General features: G+C 32.3%; 1 protein-coding gene and 1 long non-coding RNA gene across 4 annotated transcripts; one reads left to right on the top strand and one right to left on the bottom strand.

The window, feature by feature from the left end:
* Positions 1-5,696: 5,696 nt before the first annotated feature.
* Positions 5,697-6,706, bottom strand: LOC138338860 (uncharacterized). Its single transcript, XM_069289944.1, has 2 exons — positions 6,438-6,706; positions 5,697-6,084 (listed from the first exon to the last, which is right to left on the bottom strand). The coding sequence occupies exons 1-2, from the start codon at positions 6,704-6,706 to the stop codon at positions 5,697-5,699; spliced, it is 657 nt and encodes a 218-aa protein (XP_069146045.1).
* A 545-nt stretch (positions 6,707-7,251) lies between these two features.
* Positions 7,252-13,690, top strand: LOC104649661 (uncharacterized). Of its 3 annotated transcripts, none has more exons than XR_003244086.2 (7): positions 7,252-8,049; positions 9,129-9,236; positions 10,173-10,276; positions 10,354-10,523; positions 11,495-11,674; positions 12,758-13,300; positions 13,400-13,690. It is a non-coding gene; the product is annotated as an uncharacterized lncRNA (long non-coding RNA). The 3 variants fall into 3 exon arrangements; XR_011212095.1 differs by lacking the exon at positions 10,354-10,523 and having other exon boundaries at positions 7,254-7,736; positions 7,881-8,049; XR_743556.4 differs by lacking the exon at positions 10,354-10,523 and having other exon boundaries at positions 7,255-8,049.
* Positions 13,691-15,388: the final 1,698 nt, after the last annotated feature.

Here is a 15,388-nt window from a genome sequence, read left to right as displayed (position 1 = left end):
CTCTATTAAACACTAGTACAAGTTCTCGAACGTTGCGAGATTAATTAATAAATTTATTATAAATATTGATCTATTGAAAATTCCAAGACTTAGATTTGAATCAATGCATAATTATAACCATGTTTATTTTTAAATTTCACAGAATAATTTAATCATATTGTGTTAAATTATAATTATGTCTATTTTTAAATTTCACAAAATAATGTAAATTTTTTTGTTAAGTTGTAATCATGTCTATTTTTAAATTTCATAAAATAATGTAAAATTTTATTGAAAGAAGTTATATATATAATACAATACATTTAAAGTGCAGTTTACTTTACGATGCAATTTCAATTTCCTTAAAAAGTGAATAATTGTTGAGGAGTTATAAAATTGTATCAATTTTATTATCTATAAAAATATATATATTATAAATTTTAAATAAAATAATCAATATTTATACTACAGTCCTAAAAAATATATTTATGTGTATATTTATCAAATACAAAGACTAAACTATTTTTTCTTCAATTTTGAGAAGCCGTCGTTTTATAATGTGGTGTGTACAATTCACCTATTTTTTACTTTCCAATTTTAAAGGAGTATTCATTTTAGGGAAAATGGTCTGATATACCCCTTAACTTTGTCATTTGGAGCTGATATACCCCTCGATATAAAAGTGGCTCATATATGCCCTTACCGTTATACAAACGGCTCACATATACCCCTGCCGTTACAAAATGGCTCACATATACCCTTCATTTAACGGAAGTTAAAAAATTAGTTTTAAATTTATATTTATTACTTCTAATTTTTTTAAAAAAATTATTTTGGGGTATATATGATTCTTCTATCAAAGTTCAAGGTATATTTTAATTTTTTCATATATAAATTATTTTTTGACTTCTTTTATTATAATTATTTGAATTTCTTATTCTTATTTTGTTTTTTTCTTTCATTCCTTAGTTTAAAGAATAAAAATTAAACTATTTTTTTGTGTGTGAATTGTAATTTAATTTCGTATTCGAAGAAAAAATTTGGTCATCTACAATAAGTTTTACAAGAATATTAGCGAAACATAAATAAATTTGATTATCAAAATAATAATTATAAATTAGTCATTGAAACAAAAAAAAGTCAAAAAAATTATATTTGACGAGGATTAAATTTACTCATATGGGATTATATTTTTTAGAAAAAAATAATAAAAATTTAGATTAAAATTATTATTTTTTCATTTCCGTTAGAGGAAAAGGGTATATGTGAGCCATTTGTTTACAAGTAGAGGTATATATGAGTCACTTTCATAACCAGGGATATATCAGCTCTAAATGACAAAGTTGAGGGGTATATGAGACTTTTTTCTCTTCATTTTAACAAAGTGGAGTTGCATAACAAATTGAACTTTTATTTTAATTGAGTTTTATAAATTGGATATCTTTTCAAATATTAAAACTTTCCTAGATTAAATTACTTTTAAAAAATCACAATTTATAAATTTATAAATTAAACGTTTTAAAAAATATAAAATATAGACTTTTTTGTGTGATAAATTTTGTCAGTGTCTAAGTAAATTGATGACATTTATCATTGTTTATATATAATTGTTGTTTTATATTATATAAAATATATATCAAACATTTTTTTTAAAAAAAAAGAAATTAGTAAATATGTCTAAGATAAAAAATTAAAAAAAAATTATTCAACATGAATTGAATTGTTATATAAAAACTTACTAAAATTAATATACTAAAAGAAGGAAAATTTAGAAAGTAATATTCTTTCAAAGGTGTATGTATATGTTTCATACAGTGGCTATTTATAGCCATACATTAACATCAATAATGGGAAGGTGTCATATGACATGTATACACAATCAATAGTGATGTCACCTTCCAATTGTTAGGCCCACGTCGCACTCCAACTATTTTACAACACTCCCCCTTGGATATCTATGTAAAAGAAAGTATATAGATATACATAATACACATTTTTGCTGCCTCATTAAAAAACATTTCTAGGAAAACCCAATGGGACAAAACCTAGACTAAGGAAAAAAGAGTACAGTGCGTATTTTACTCCCCCTGATAAAAACCACGATTCAGATGGTTAAGTTTTCGCATTCCAATTTTGTGAACCATCTTCTCAAGAGTTGAGGCTGGTAAAGATTTGGTAAATAGATCTGCTGGATTATCACTTGAACGAATTTGTCGCACATCAATATCACCATTCTTCTGGAGATCATGTGTGAAAAACAATTTTGGTGAAATGTGTTTCGTTCTATCTCCTTTTATAAAGCCTCCTCTTAATTGAGCTATGCATGCAGCATTGTCTTCAAAGAGTATTGTGGGTATCTTGACGTCACACTTCAAACCACATCTTTCTTTGATAAAATGTATTACTGATCTTAACCATACACATTCTCTACTTGCTTCATGAATGGCTATTATCTCAGCATGATTTGAAGAAGTAGTGACAATAGACTGCTTCGTAGATCGCCATGATATAGCAGTACCTCCGTATGTGAACAGATAGCCTGTTTGTGATCGAGTTTTATGTGGGTCAGATAAATAACCTGCATCTGCATGACCAACAAGATCTGCACTATCTTTGTTAGAATAAAACAGACCAATATCACTAGTTCCCCTTAGATATCGCAATATATGTTTAACTCCATTCCAATGTCTTCGTGTAGGGGAAGAACTATATCTTGCTAATAAATTAACAGAAAATGCTATGTCGGGTCTCGTAGCATTAGAAAGATACATAAGTGCCCCAATTGCACTGAGATAAGGTACTTCTAGACCAAGAGGTTCCTCATTTTCTTCTTGAGGTCGGAATGGATCCTTACTCACTTCAAGTGATCGGACAACCATTGGAGTACTTAATGGATGTGCTTTGTCCATGTAAAATCGTTTCAAGATTTTTTTAGTATAGGCAGATTGATGGATGAAGACCCCGTCTACTAAATATTCTATTTGTAGTCCAAGACAAATTTTTGTCTTTCCAAGGTCTTTCATCTCAAATTCTTTCTTTAGATATTCAATTGCCTTTTGAACCTCTTCTGGAGTTCCAATGAGATTAATGTCATCAACATAAACAACAAGAATAACAAATCCCAATGTTGTTTTCTTAATAAATATACAAGGACAAATGACATCGTTTATATAACCTTGTTTTATCAAGTACTCACTAAGGCGATTATACCATATGCGCCCTGATTGTTTTAAGCCATATAATGACTTTTGTAATCTGATTGAATACATTTCCCGAGATTTATATGCTTCAGGCATTTTAAGTCATTCCGGAACTTTCATATAAATTTCATTATCTAGTGAACCGTAAAGGTAAGCTGTAACCACATCCATTAGATGAATTTCAAGATTTTCATGTACAGCTAAGCCGATGAGATATCGAAAAGTTATTGCATCCATAACAGGTGAATATGTTTCTTCATAGTCGACACCAGGTCGTTGAGAGAATCCTTGTGCAACAAAGCGTGCCTTGTATCTTACAATCTCATTTCTCTCATTTCTTTTTCGCACAAAGACTCATTTATAGCCAATTGATTTAACATCACTAGGCGTTTGGACTACTGGTCCAAAAACCTCATGCTTAGCAAGTGAATTTAATTCTGATTGAATTGCTTCTTGCCATTTTGGCCAATCACATCTTTGTCGACATTCTTCGACAGATAGAGGTTCAAGATCCTCATTTCCTTTCATAATGTTAAGTGCAACATCATATGCGAAAACATTATCCACTATGATTTTTGATCGATCTAAACTTATCTCATCACCTGTAGAACTTATTGAGAGTTCTTCATTTACTTGAGTCTCGGGTTCACTGATCTCTTCAGGAATATCAGGATTAATCAAATCTTGAATTTCTTCGTGAGATTCTTTTTTAATGTCATTTTTATACTTATTTTTCTAGGATTTTTATCTTTTGAACCCAATGGTCTACCACGCTTCAGGCGTATTTGTGATTCAGAAGCTATGACACTTGTAGATGGTCCTTTTGGGACGTCGATTTGGATAGGCACATTTACTGCAGGAATATGTGATTTTGTTATCCTTTTTGAATCAGTAAATGCGTCTGGCATTTGATTTGCTATGTTTTGCAAATGGATGATCTTCTGGACCTCTTGTTCACACACAGGGGAGCGTGGATCAAAATGAGATAATGATGAAACTTTCCATGCAATTTCACTTTTAAGTTTCTTTTTCTCTCCCCCTAATTGCGAAAAATTTGTTTCATCAAATCTACAATCTACAAATCTTGCAGTGAATAAATCTCCCGTCAATGGTTCAAGGTAGCGAATTATTGAGGGTGAATCAAACCCAACATATATGCCTAACCTTCTTTGAGATCTTGGTGAGCTGAGGTGGTGCTACAGGCACATATACAGCACATCCAAAAATTCGAAGTTGAGCAATATTTGGTTCATGGCCAAACACCAATTGTGATGGGGAGTATTTATTATAATGAGTCGGTCTAAGACGAACAAGTGATGCTGCATGTAAGATAGCATGGCCCCAAACAGTAGTAGGCAACTCACTTTTCATAAGTAGAGGTCTTGCTATTAATTGTAAGCTTAATAAATGACTCAACAAGGCCATTTTGAGTATGAACATGAGCTACAGTATGTTCAACTTTTATCCCTACTGATACGCAATAAGTATCAAAAGCTTGGGATGTGAATTCACCAGCATTATCGAGGCGAATTGTCTTAATGGGATAATCTGGAAATTGCGCTCTTAATCGTATTATTTGTGCCAATAATTTAGCAAACACCAGGTTGCGAGATGATAAGAGGCACACATGAGACCATCTTGAAGATGCGTCTATTAGGACCATAAAATATCTAAACGACCCACTAGATGGGTGAATAGGTCCACAAATATCCCAATGTATTCGTTCTAAAAATTGAGGGGATTCAATGTTAACCTTCATTGGTGATGACCTAGTAATCAATTTGCCTTGGCAACGAGCAGCACATGAAAACTTATCATTTGTAAGAATCTTCAGGTTCTTTAATGGATGTCCATTTGAGTTTTCAATGATTCGTCTCATCATTATTGATCCAGGATGACCTATTCGGTCATGCCAAAGCACAAAAGTCTTTAAGTTAGTAAACTTCTGGTTTACGATAGAGTGTGCTTCAATCATACTTATTTTTGCATAATATAGGCCAGAAGATAAAGTTGATAATTTCTCCAACACATATTTCTGGTCTGAGACAATCTTGGTAATACCAAGGTATTCAACATTCATTTCATTTATTGTCTCAACATGATATCCATTTCGGCGAATATCTTTAAAACTTAACATGTTTCTTGGGGATTTAGAAGAGAACAAAACATCTTCTATGACGAGTTTTGTCCCTTTAGAAAGAATTGTAATAGCTCTTCCGGAGCCTTCTATTAAGTTTGAATTACCAGAAATTGTAGTAACATTTGTTTTTCTTCTAAGCAAGTAGGAGAAGTATTTCTCATCTTTGAATATGGCGTGCGTTGTTCCACTATCAATTACACAAATATCTTCATGATTGATCATTGAGGTATCCATATACTCTTCAAGATAAAAGATATAAACGAAATAAACATTATAATATTATTACTAAAAAAAACATTACACAACCTTTTAGTTATTTACAAGTTTAGGAAAACATATTCATACTAGTTCATACAAACGACGAAAATGAAATATATTTACATTATCACAGATCCATCACCTATCAGGTGATCTATCTTTCCTTCGGGATTCTCAAAGAAATCCGCTACATCTAGATGCATGGGTTCAACAGTATCTTCCGAGATAAAGTTGGCTTCAGCGTTATTTTTCACCTCCTTCAGGGAAGCTTGATATAGCTCAACCAGGTGTCTTGGTGTACGACAGGTACGTGACCAATGTCCTTTTCCTCCACATCGATAACATTTGTTGTCTGAATTTTTCTTCTGCACTACATCATGTTTTTCATTCTTCTTTTTACACTGCTGGTGTTGAAGGTTATTATTTAGTGTAAGACGATCACCATAATTGAAATTTCTTCCTCGATCACGACCACGACCACGACTGGGGCCACGACCTTTTTCATGCCTAGATTGGTGAAAATTTGCGTATTTACTTCAGGAAATGGCATAGAACCAGTAGGTCGACTTTCATGGTTTTTCATCAGTAAGTCATTATGTTGTTCAGCAACAAAGAGATGTGAAATTAATTCGGAATATTTTTTAAATCCCATTTCTCGGTATTGCTGCTGCAGAAGCATACTTGAGGCAGGAAAAGTGAAAAATGTTTTCTCCAACATATCATGGTGAGTGATATTTTCTCCACATAATTTTAATTGTGAGATAATTTTAAACATGGAAGAGTTATACTCACTGATAGATTTAAAATCTTGACGTCTCAAGTGGATCCAGTCATAACGTGCCTGTGGAAGGACGACCAACTTCAGGTGGTCATATCTTTCTTTTAAATTGTTCCACAATACCAGAGGATCCTTAACAGTGAGATATTCCATTTTCAAACCTTCATCAAGGTTATGACGGAGAAATATCATCGCCTTGGCACGGTTTTGATTCGATGCTTCATTATTTTCTTGGATGGTGTCTGCTAGACCCATCGCATCAAGATGAATTTCTGCATCGAGTACCCATGATAGATAGCTTTTTCCCGATATGTCTAGAGCAAGAAATTCAAGTTTAGAGAGATTAGACATTATTAAGAAAAGGAAATTTATACCTTCGAGGCTTTTAAAATCTTTACTTGAACTGGCAGAGACTCGTGCTGATAACGTGTTATATAAAAACTTACTAAAATTAATATACTAAAAGAAGGAAAATTTAGAAAGTAATATTCTTTCAAAGGTGTATGTATATGTTTCATACAGTGGCTATTTATAGCCATACATTAACATCAATAATGAGAAGGTGTCATATGACATGTATACACAATCAATAGTGATGCCACCTTCCAATTGTTGGACCCACGTGGCACTCCAACTATTTTACAACATGAATGAAGTTTTATAATCAATGAATTTTTATTTGACATGTATATTTCTAGAATTTAAAATATTTAATTAGTTATAAAATAAATTAAAATTCATAAAGTTTATGATGTGTTATTTTTTCTTCTCATACATGTCTCCTATTTGGATATGGGACTTGTGGTGGTATAAACAATGGTTCCAAGAGTAATACAAGTTGTACCATATGTGGATCCACTTCATTAAATAAATAATTGTAGCACAAGTTATCCTTGTCTTTCAACACGTGTACTTTATACGAAAACAGGTATTCTTTTTTTCTTATTCCCAAATCCTAATGTTGGTTGAATTCCTTTTACTTCTACTTTAGCATTTCTTGTATGTGTTCTCCTTCTCAGAGTTTTTCGCCAGAAATGCATGAAAAATGAGGCCGAAAGGTTATAGACCTTTTGATTTTGCTCGATTTCATCTAGGGAGCCATCATTTTACTTGTGAAGTTCTTTTAGTCTTTATACCTTTTTCTTTTCATTTTGATGTCTCTGGATAAGATTTATTCATATTACATTTTTTTATTACAAGACTTATACTTGCTTATTGCCTGTGTATTCAAATGCGAGATTGCAGGTTGATAGAATGGGAGGTGCACCATGTAGAATTTCTCCTATTTTATATGCAAATTTCATTTGGTTGATAGGTTCATATAGGGATTCTGCTAATTTTTTGGACAGTAATTGGTTCAAGGGTGAATGTGGCTAAGAGGGTAAAAAGACTTCTAAACTAAAAGCTACAAGTCATATCCAACTTTTAGATTTTTGTCTTTGTCTTTTCTGGCAATCAAACATTACAGAAAATGAGCTTAAATTCAAAAGCATCTAAAGGAGTATTGTGTACAACATATATGCAGACCATTTTCTATGGGGATTAGATGAAAGGTTAGAGAGTTACCTAAATTCACATATGTGCAAAGAAGAATGATAAAAGTATCTGACAGAGGTATTAACATGTGAAATCCTATCAACTGTGGAATCAAAATGAGTTGGCTTCTTTCTACATGCATCAACTTAAATGATCTGGTGAGTTCTGCTTTCTCTTTAACATATGCAGCACTGAAGAAGCCGAATTGCTAAAAGATAAAATATTAAAGTTCGCCAATGCAATACATAATTTTATTTACTCTATCACCCTTCTTGATGGAATATTTAAATAGTCTTTGATTGATTTTTAGCTTGGCAGGGAGGGCAAAGCGAAGCACATTAAATACTTGTTCTAAGATTGTCATTCAAACTACGACAGCTAGCATTGCAAAATGCAACATGACTACACTTAAAGTTGAATGAGTGATTCAATTAATATATAAGCATGCTCTTTTCAAATAAACAAGTTTATTAGTGAGAACAGAATGCACAAAAACTCATAAGTGTAATCCATTGTCGAGCTTAATTTATTTGCTCTATAATGTGTACCTTTTATGTTACACGTTGACGTACAAACTATACGAGTGAAGAGGACATACTAGCTTTCTTGAAAGAAGCAAAAATTGACTAAGCCAAGAAATTTTGTGAAGACAATAGAGAATCTATATGATAAAATCTCTACAAAAGTATAACAAGTACCAATTACTTTGGTTGTACGTTTCAATCTGTCGACATGCCTATTACTGACTCCGGCAGATCTGTATCAACCATAGCTTAACCATTTTTACACGTTCTGCTCAATTTTAGTTCTATGTTTTACATCGCTATGTTGTAATTTTTTTACTTCTTCACTTCATTACCATGTAAAGCACACAGAAATAAAATGTTGGGCCGGTGTTCCCATCTAGTGTATATATTACCCTTTTTTAATAAGTGAACAAGGGATGGACGAACACTGCTATCATTTGGTTGTACTAAAAGCTTTGTGAATGGTACATCATATTGACTGTTAATACGTGTACTAAATTACTGGTTATCTTCTCCATACCAGTTATTAAGAAAAAGTACTCTATACTATTTGATTTTGATTTCAGGTCTGAATCTTTTCGACTTATTATTCAACTGGTGTGATTTTTCATTCAAATTCGCTGATCTATTTGGCCTTTCTGTTGTAATTATGTTGCATGCACTGAATTTAGATTTAATCTAATGTTGTTTTGCTCATTCATATCTTGCAGGGATGAAGCATAAGAAATTCAGATTCAAAAAATCTACTCCATCTACAATTTTGATACTGAAAACAAATTATACTCTTTAACTATGCTTCATCTTCTCGAATTCCGATTGTAAGAGTCTGTTTACTTTTTCCATAGCATAACACTATACTTGTTCATATCCGACACTGTCCATGATCAAATTACTTTTCCTTTTGTGGGTTTCAAATTTCGTCAGCTTAATTCTTCATGTATCGAACATTATGGAAGTTTCCACATTTCTCTATCTTGTTGTTTATCTTAACTTTTTGTGTTTATGAGACTGCTCTCTCATTGTCTATAATAACCAAAAGAAGAGTTGGGTTGCTTCTGCTTTTACTGAAATTCTGTATACATCTCAACTATTTTTCGATTTTCTCATAAATATGTGTAAGCTCACTGATGGAGCATGGTCTCTAATGGTGAACATGTTTGTTGCTCCTGTTTTCTTATTCATTCACAATGCTCAAAAAACTTCTTAAAATGCTTTGCTAATAAATATTGATGCAGCTAAGGTGTTCGATAGTATGATAAAGCACTAGACTGAGCTAAGGTGTTCCATAGTATGACAAAGCACTAGACTGAGCTAAGGTGTTCGATAGTATGATAAAGCACTATACTGAGCTAAGGTGTTCGATAGTATGACAAAGCACTAGACTGAGCTATGGTGTTCGATAGTGTGACAAAGCACTAGACTGAGCTAAGGTGTTTGATAGTATGACAAAGCACTAGACTGAGCTAAGGTGTTCGGTAGTATGACAAAGCACTAAACTGAGCTAAGGTGTTCGATAGTATGACAAAGAACTAGACTGTTTCAAATTTTCTTATTTTTCTCATTAGGTTTACTGCAACATATTCCTTTGCCAATCAACAATCTGTAAGTTACATTACTTAGTTTTATTGGACAAGATTTGTGGTTATGACCAAAAAATTCATTTGAGATGTGTATAATTTGTTTAAATATGGTTCATTTATACAGTACATGCCTTCTAATTAACGACGCTTGTTGTCCCTATCATTGGCACGTAGGAGGGCAAATAGAGGCAAGAGAGACTCAACTCTCAAAAATTTGTCTCTCAACCTCTTCCGAAATCTGTGTCTCAACCTCTTCAAGCTCCATTTATGTGAAACTGGTTAGTTTTTCAATTTTTCTGTTCTTTTTCTTATTGTTTATCTTTTTATACCAACTTTTTGTCCATCAAAAATGTAGATTATAATGAGTGAATTTTAGAAGAAAAAAAAAGAATGACTATTGCTTTTGATATATTGAGAGCTATTTACAACGGGAAAGTCCACGAAAAAATGGCAAGTGCTGCATACCTTGAAGGAAGGTGGCAGGTTCTATTATTTTTGCTAAATAGTTTGGATCTCACTGCTTGGGTTAGTTGTTGAACTTTCTTCATGACTTACTCCTGTTTTGCTCAATTTTTCAAACTATGAAATTTCCTATTGATGGATATGTGATTGTAGTTTATGGATTGAGAGCCCTAAGATTTTTAATTCGGCTCTCTAATTTCACTAATGTAATCGTAGATAGTAATTTACATAAATGCATATATACTTCAATCAACTTAGTCTTAATCAATTACCTGAAGAAATTGGTAATTGCTTTAAACATCCTATAATGTTGATAAATAGGGATGATCGAAACAATATATTAGGTACAATGTATTCTAACTTAAAAGGTCATAATTGCTTCACTATTGCAAGGTATTCAATTGTGTTAAAGCTGAAAATACATCTATTTACCTGTAACAATGCTTCACCTTTTCTGTCTCGCTGTTTATATAATACTCCTATCATTTCAATTTATTTTTCCTATTTTGATTTGACACGAAGTTTAAGAAAATAAAGAAGAATTTTGAATTGTGTGGTCCTAAGGGAAAGAGATATTCTTTGGGACTAAAAGGAAAGTAGGACAAATAAATTGAAATTGATGGAGTAGTTCGCCTTTGTAAGTATCACTTGTGTAATAATAACTGTTATGTTCAGTTTTTCGAAGGAAATGAGGCATGAGACAGAAAGATGATTTCATGAATTTAGACATTCATCCGTAATTGCATTTAATGTCGTTTGAATTCCCGTGGAGTTGATGTGAAAAATGTAGCTATAACATAGAGGAAAGAACATACTGATGAAAACACCTCTGAAGTATGGCAATGCCAACATTAATGGCCTTGGTTTCTTCTCTTATTTGATGTCTGTTTCTCCCTATCTGTTCCCAAATTGGATACCTTCCATACATGTTTTTCTAAGAATATGTCAGTTACGAAGTACATGTCTAGCTTAAGTGATGATTTAACAGCATGGTGAATTTTTTTTATCAATTGATATTATGTTTTCATTCACAGTGATGTTAATCAGGCTTTCGGTGACCAAAGCGATGGATCCCTTGGAGTAAGGGTACACCTTTGAGATTATTGTTCTGTTACCAATATCTCAAAATCTTTTCACAATACAATACATTATAACTGGTGATCTCACTTTAGGCTCGCGAAAAGAGGGCAATTTGATTGCTACACCCTTTACTGGTTAGTTTGACGCGTTTGTTGCTCTCCTTTATGTATAGATCATACGACTAAATTTGCTTATTGATTGGAAATTTATAAAGAGAAGTACAATATTTATTTATCTCTATAACAAAAGATTCTCTTTCAACTATTTCATGGAACATAGTAAGTGTGAACATAATATGAGACCTACTAATTTTATTTTTTATTTTTAAAAAAGACATGTGGAAAAAGATTTTCAAATATTGATTCAGGAACTTTGACCTAAATAATCTATTATTTCATTAATATGAAACCTTCAAATTTTACAAAACTAATATAAATGTCGGTAGTAATGTATTCGGCTATATTTTATTTTCAAAAAATAAATGGACTAAAATATTTGGTAGACGGCGTTTAAGAAGTATTATGTTACACTAACATTTTAGGCTTAAGACGTTACCGTCAGTGACGTGTCTCTCTGTAAATCTGTCACTTTCGAATCTTTGTAAATTTGAAAGGGAAAACCTTATTGTCAGTGACGATTCTGTCAAACAAAATCACAAGTCTGCCACTTGAGAATTTTTGTACGAAATTTGATGTCTAAGATGTTATTGGGAGTCATGTTTTACATATAAAACATTACTTTGAGTAATGATTATATCAAATTAAATGTCTGCCACTTGATCTACATATAAAACGTTAGGAGTAATGATTAAATCAAATCAAAGGTCTGCCACTTGAGAATATTTGTATAAAATGTGATGTTAAAGTCGTTATTTTGAGTCACGTTTTAAGATTAAAATATTACCGTGAGTGATGATTTTATCATGTCACAGAGGCTGTGGAGGTTTCTTGTTGATTTGACCTTCCAATAAAACGTTACTGTATGTTACATTTTAAAACTTTAAAATAAATTGCTAAAGTGTTGGCTACAGAACATTATAAAAAATGGTCGTGTAGAATGTTTAGCAAAATCAAATAATGTTCTACAAAACTTCTGCTTATATGCCTTATTGTTGAATCAATACTCACAAAATTTTAATAGGTATGACTTGTCAATATATTGGAATGTACTTATAACATATTTTTAATAACTATAATGCATCTTATTTTTGTGTGTAGGATTTTTGATGGCTAATTTTGAAGATAACGTGATGATTGGTTTGTATTGGGGCGGTGAAATAATCACGGAAATGAACAAATTTTGATATAATGAATGTGCCAGAATGATTGTTAGCATGTCTATTTAGATTAACTACGTTGAATTAATTAGATTGTTGCATGAGAAAAGGGGGACTGATGGAGAAATATTCAATTGGATATTTCTGAAAAATATCCATGCTCATTTCAAGGTAACATTATAAGATTTATTGAGTTCAAAATTGAGAATGACCAGTCTTTGGTACAATTTCTTGCCATTCCTTCGAATTTTTTTAACAAGATTGATATAAATCTTTTGGAGATGTATATAAAGATTAAATCAATAAATCAAGATAATCTATTTCAAATGAATGATCAACAATGGCTATCTCAAAATTATGGATTTGTCGCATTCAGTCAGCCTCATTTGGCATACACTGCATCACATGGTATTCATCAATAATTTGATGAAGGCTCAGATATTCAAAGACATATTGAGAGTAGCCATAATCAATATGAAATCAGGTAAAGTAATATTTTCAACTAATTTATTTAATAGCATGAAAAATTAATTTATTTTTATTTTTTGTATTTCATGAAATTATTATTATTATTTTTCTACAGAGAAGATGAGACCACCTTTGATTTGTGTAATGACGCACATGATCAAAGAAGTGTTGAAAGTTCGGAGGAGGATGAGCCTTCAGAAGATGACGGAGAGAGTGAAGTCATTGAAAGTGAATCTGATGAAGATATTGGAGACTTATCTCAAAATGAAAGTTCAGTAAATTTTCAAAATCAATTTGATGAAATGTAAAATAATGGTATACCTTACTTTACAACATTGGAGACTGGGGAAGATATTTTTATCTCTACTCGTGAATTTGAAATAAAATGTTATTCTGTTTGGGTCGAGGATGCAAAAAAAGATTTAAAAATAAATATGTGTTTTAGTAGTAAAGTTAAGTTGAAACGCGCTGTGACAATTTGGAGTTTGCGCAAAAATAGAGAATTTAAGGTTGTAATATCAACTAAGAACGTATGGACTGTGAGATGCAGATTTTATGATTCTTTAGGTTGTCCATGGTTTCTTCGAGGTAAGGTTGGAGGTAGCCTTTGGAAGATAGGAAAGTATTTTAATAATCATAGATGTGAGACTGAAGGGCTTACAACAGGTCACATTGTCTTAGGTACCAATTTAATTGCATCTCTATTTTTAAATCTATAAGTAAAAATTCAAAATTGTTGGTAGTGGATGTCATTTCTAAGGTTCATGAAAAATTTGGTCATCAAGTAACATATAGAAAAGCGTGGCTTGGGTGTCAACGCGAATTTACATTGGTATATGGTGATTTTCAGAAATCATTTAGTGAGCTTCCTAAGTTTTTTGCAGCTTTTCAATACTTTAATCCTGGAATAGTTATGGAATGAAAACATGAAGAGTCAATGAGTTTGCCAGAGGTAAAAACTTTCAAGTTTGTATTTTGGGCTTTCACCATGCATTGATGGATTCCAAACTTGTCATCAATTTTTTTTTGACATGTTGGATAGCATAGTGACTACCTATAAAGAAAATATGAATGTTCTATTATTCAAGAAGAGAGTAAAATCAAATAAAAAATGTAAGATGTTAAAGTACTAGTCCCACAAGGCTTAAGTTTAATTTACGCTTCTCCCTCCTTGATGGTTCGCTATTTTGAATAGTCGTATCACCGCCTTCATTTGCATCCTTTGGATCATTATCGTCCATATCATGATTCGGGTCCTTTAAATTATTAGTGGCATTAGGGGTCTCAATGATCAGTGGCACAGGCGATGAGGTAAAGTTTGGGACATTCTCAAAATTACCAATGACATTCTCAAGTGATGAGAGACTTTGATGACTTGATATTTGTAGAGTCTGTGGCGTCACATATGACATGATATCTGTTTGTGACAGTTGATATGTCATATCTGATGCCTGAGTGAAATCATGAATGCAACCTCTTGAAATAGAACCAATATTACAATTGGATGTTGCTTGATCATCTTCTGAGGCTTCTTGGACATTTTGTGTGGCCTGATCCATTTCAACATGTGTTTGTCCTCTTTCAACATCATGTTTTCTCCTACCAGCAACACCACCTTTTCCTCGCCTACGAACTGGGTGATGTAACTGACAGGTTGTACCACATCTCTTCTATAATCGGCTGACACATGAACCCTGTCAGCCTCATGGACATATTTCAAACAATCAGAATCTTGATCTCGCACCATTTTTCTAAACATGTATAAGGCCTCATATGATGGAATATCACCAAGTGTTTTAGCTTCATCAACCATCGAATGAATATGACGCACCTAAATAAATTAATGTGAAAGTTATTTAATGATGCACCAATAATCTAATTATTTAGATCGGACTGACACTTAAGCAATGAATTCACTACCAACTAAAATCTGCAAAAGAGATCTAGTAATTAAAGTGCTACTTAATAAAAGTACTTACTACTCTACTACCATCCTTGCGGGTGACAATTACTGCTTATCTTTTCTTGTGCAACTGGTTGATTCCAATCATTCATAAAAATGAAAATAACATCTACATCTCCTCATCAGTAGCCCCACTTCACT

This window comes from Solanum lycopersicum, chromosome 10, assembly GCF_036512215.1.
Source record: "Solanum lycopersicum chromosome 10, SLM_r2.1".
Lineage (NCBI taxonomy): Eukaryota > Viridiplantae > Streptophyta > Magnoliopsida > Solanales > Solanaceae > Solanum > Solanum lycopersicum.
Note: the sequence above shows the minus strand (reverse complement) of the source record. Positions and strands in the feature narration are given on the sequence as shown.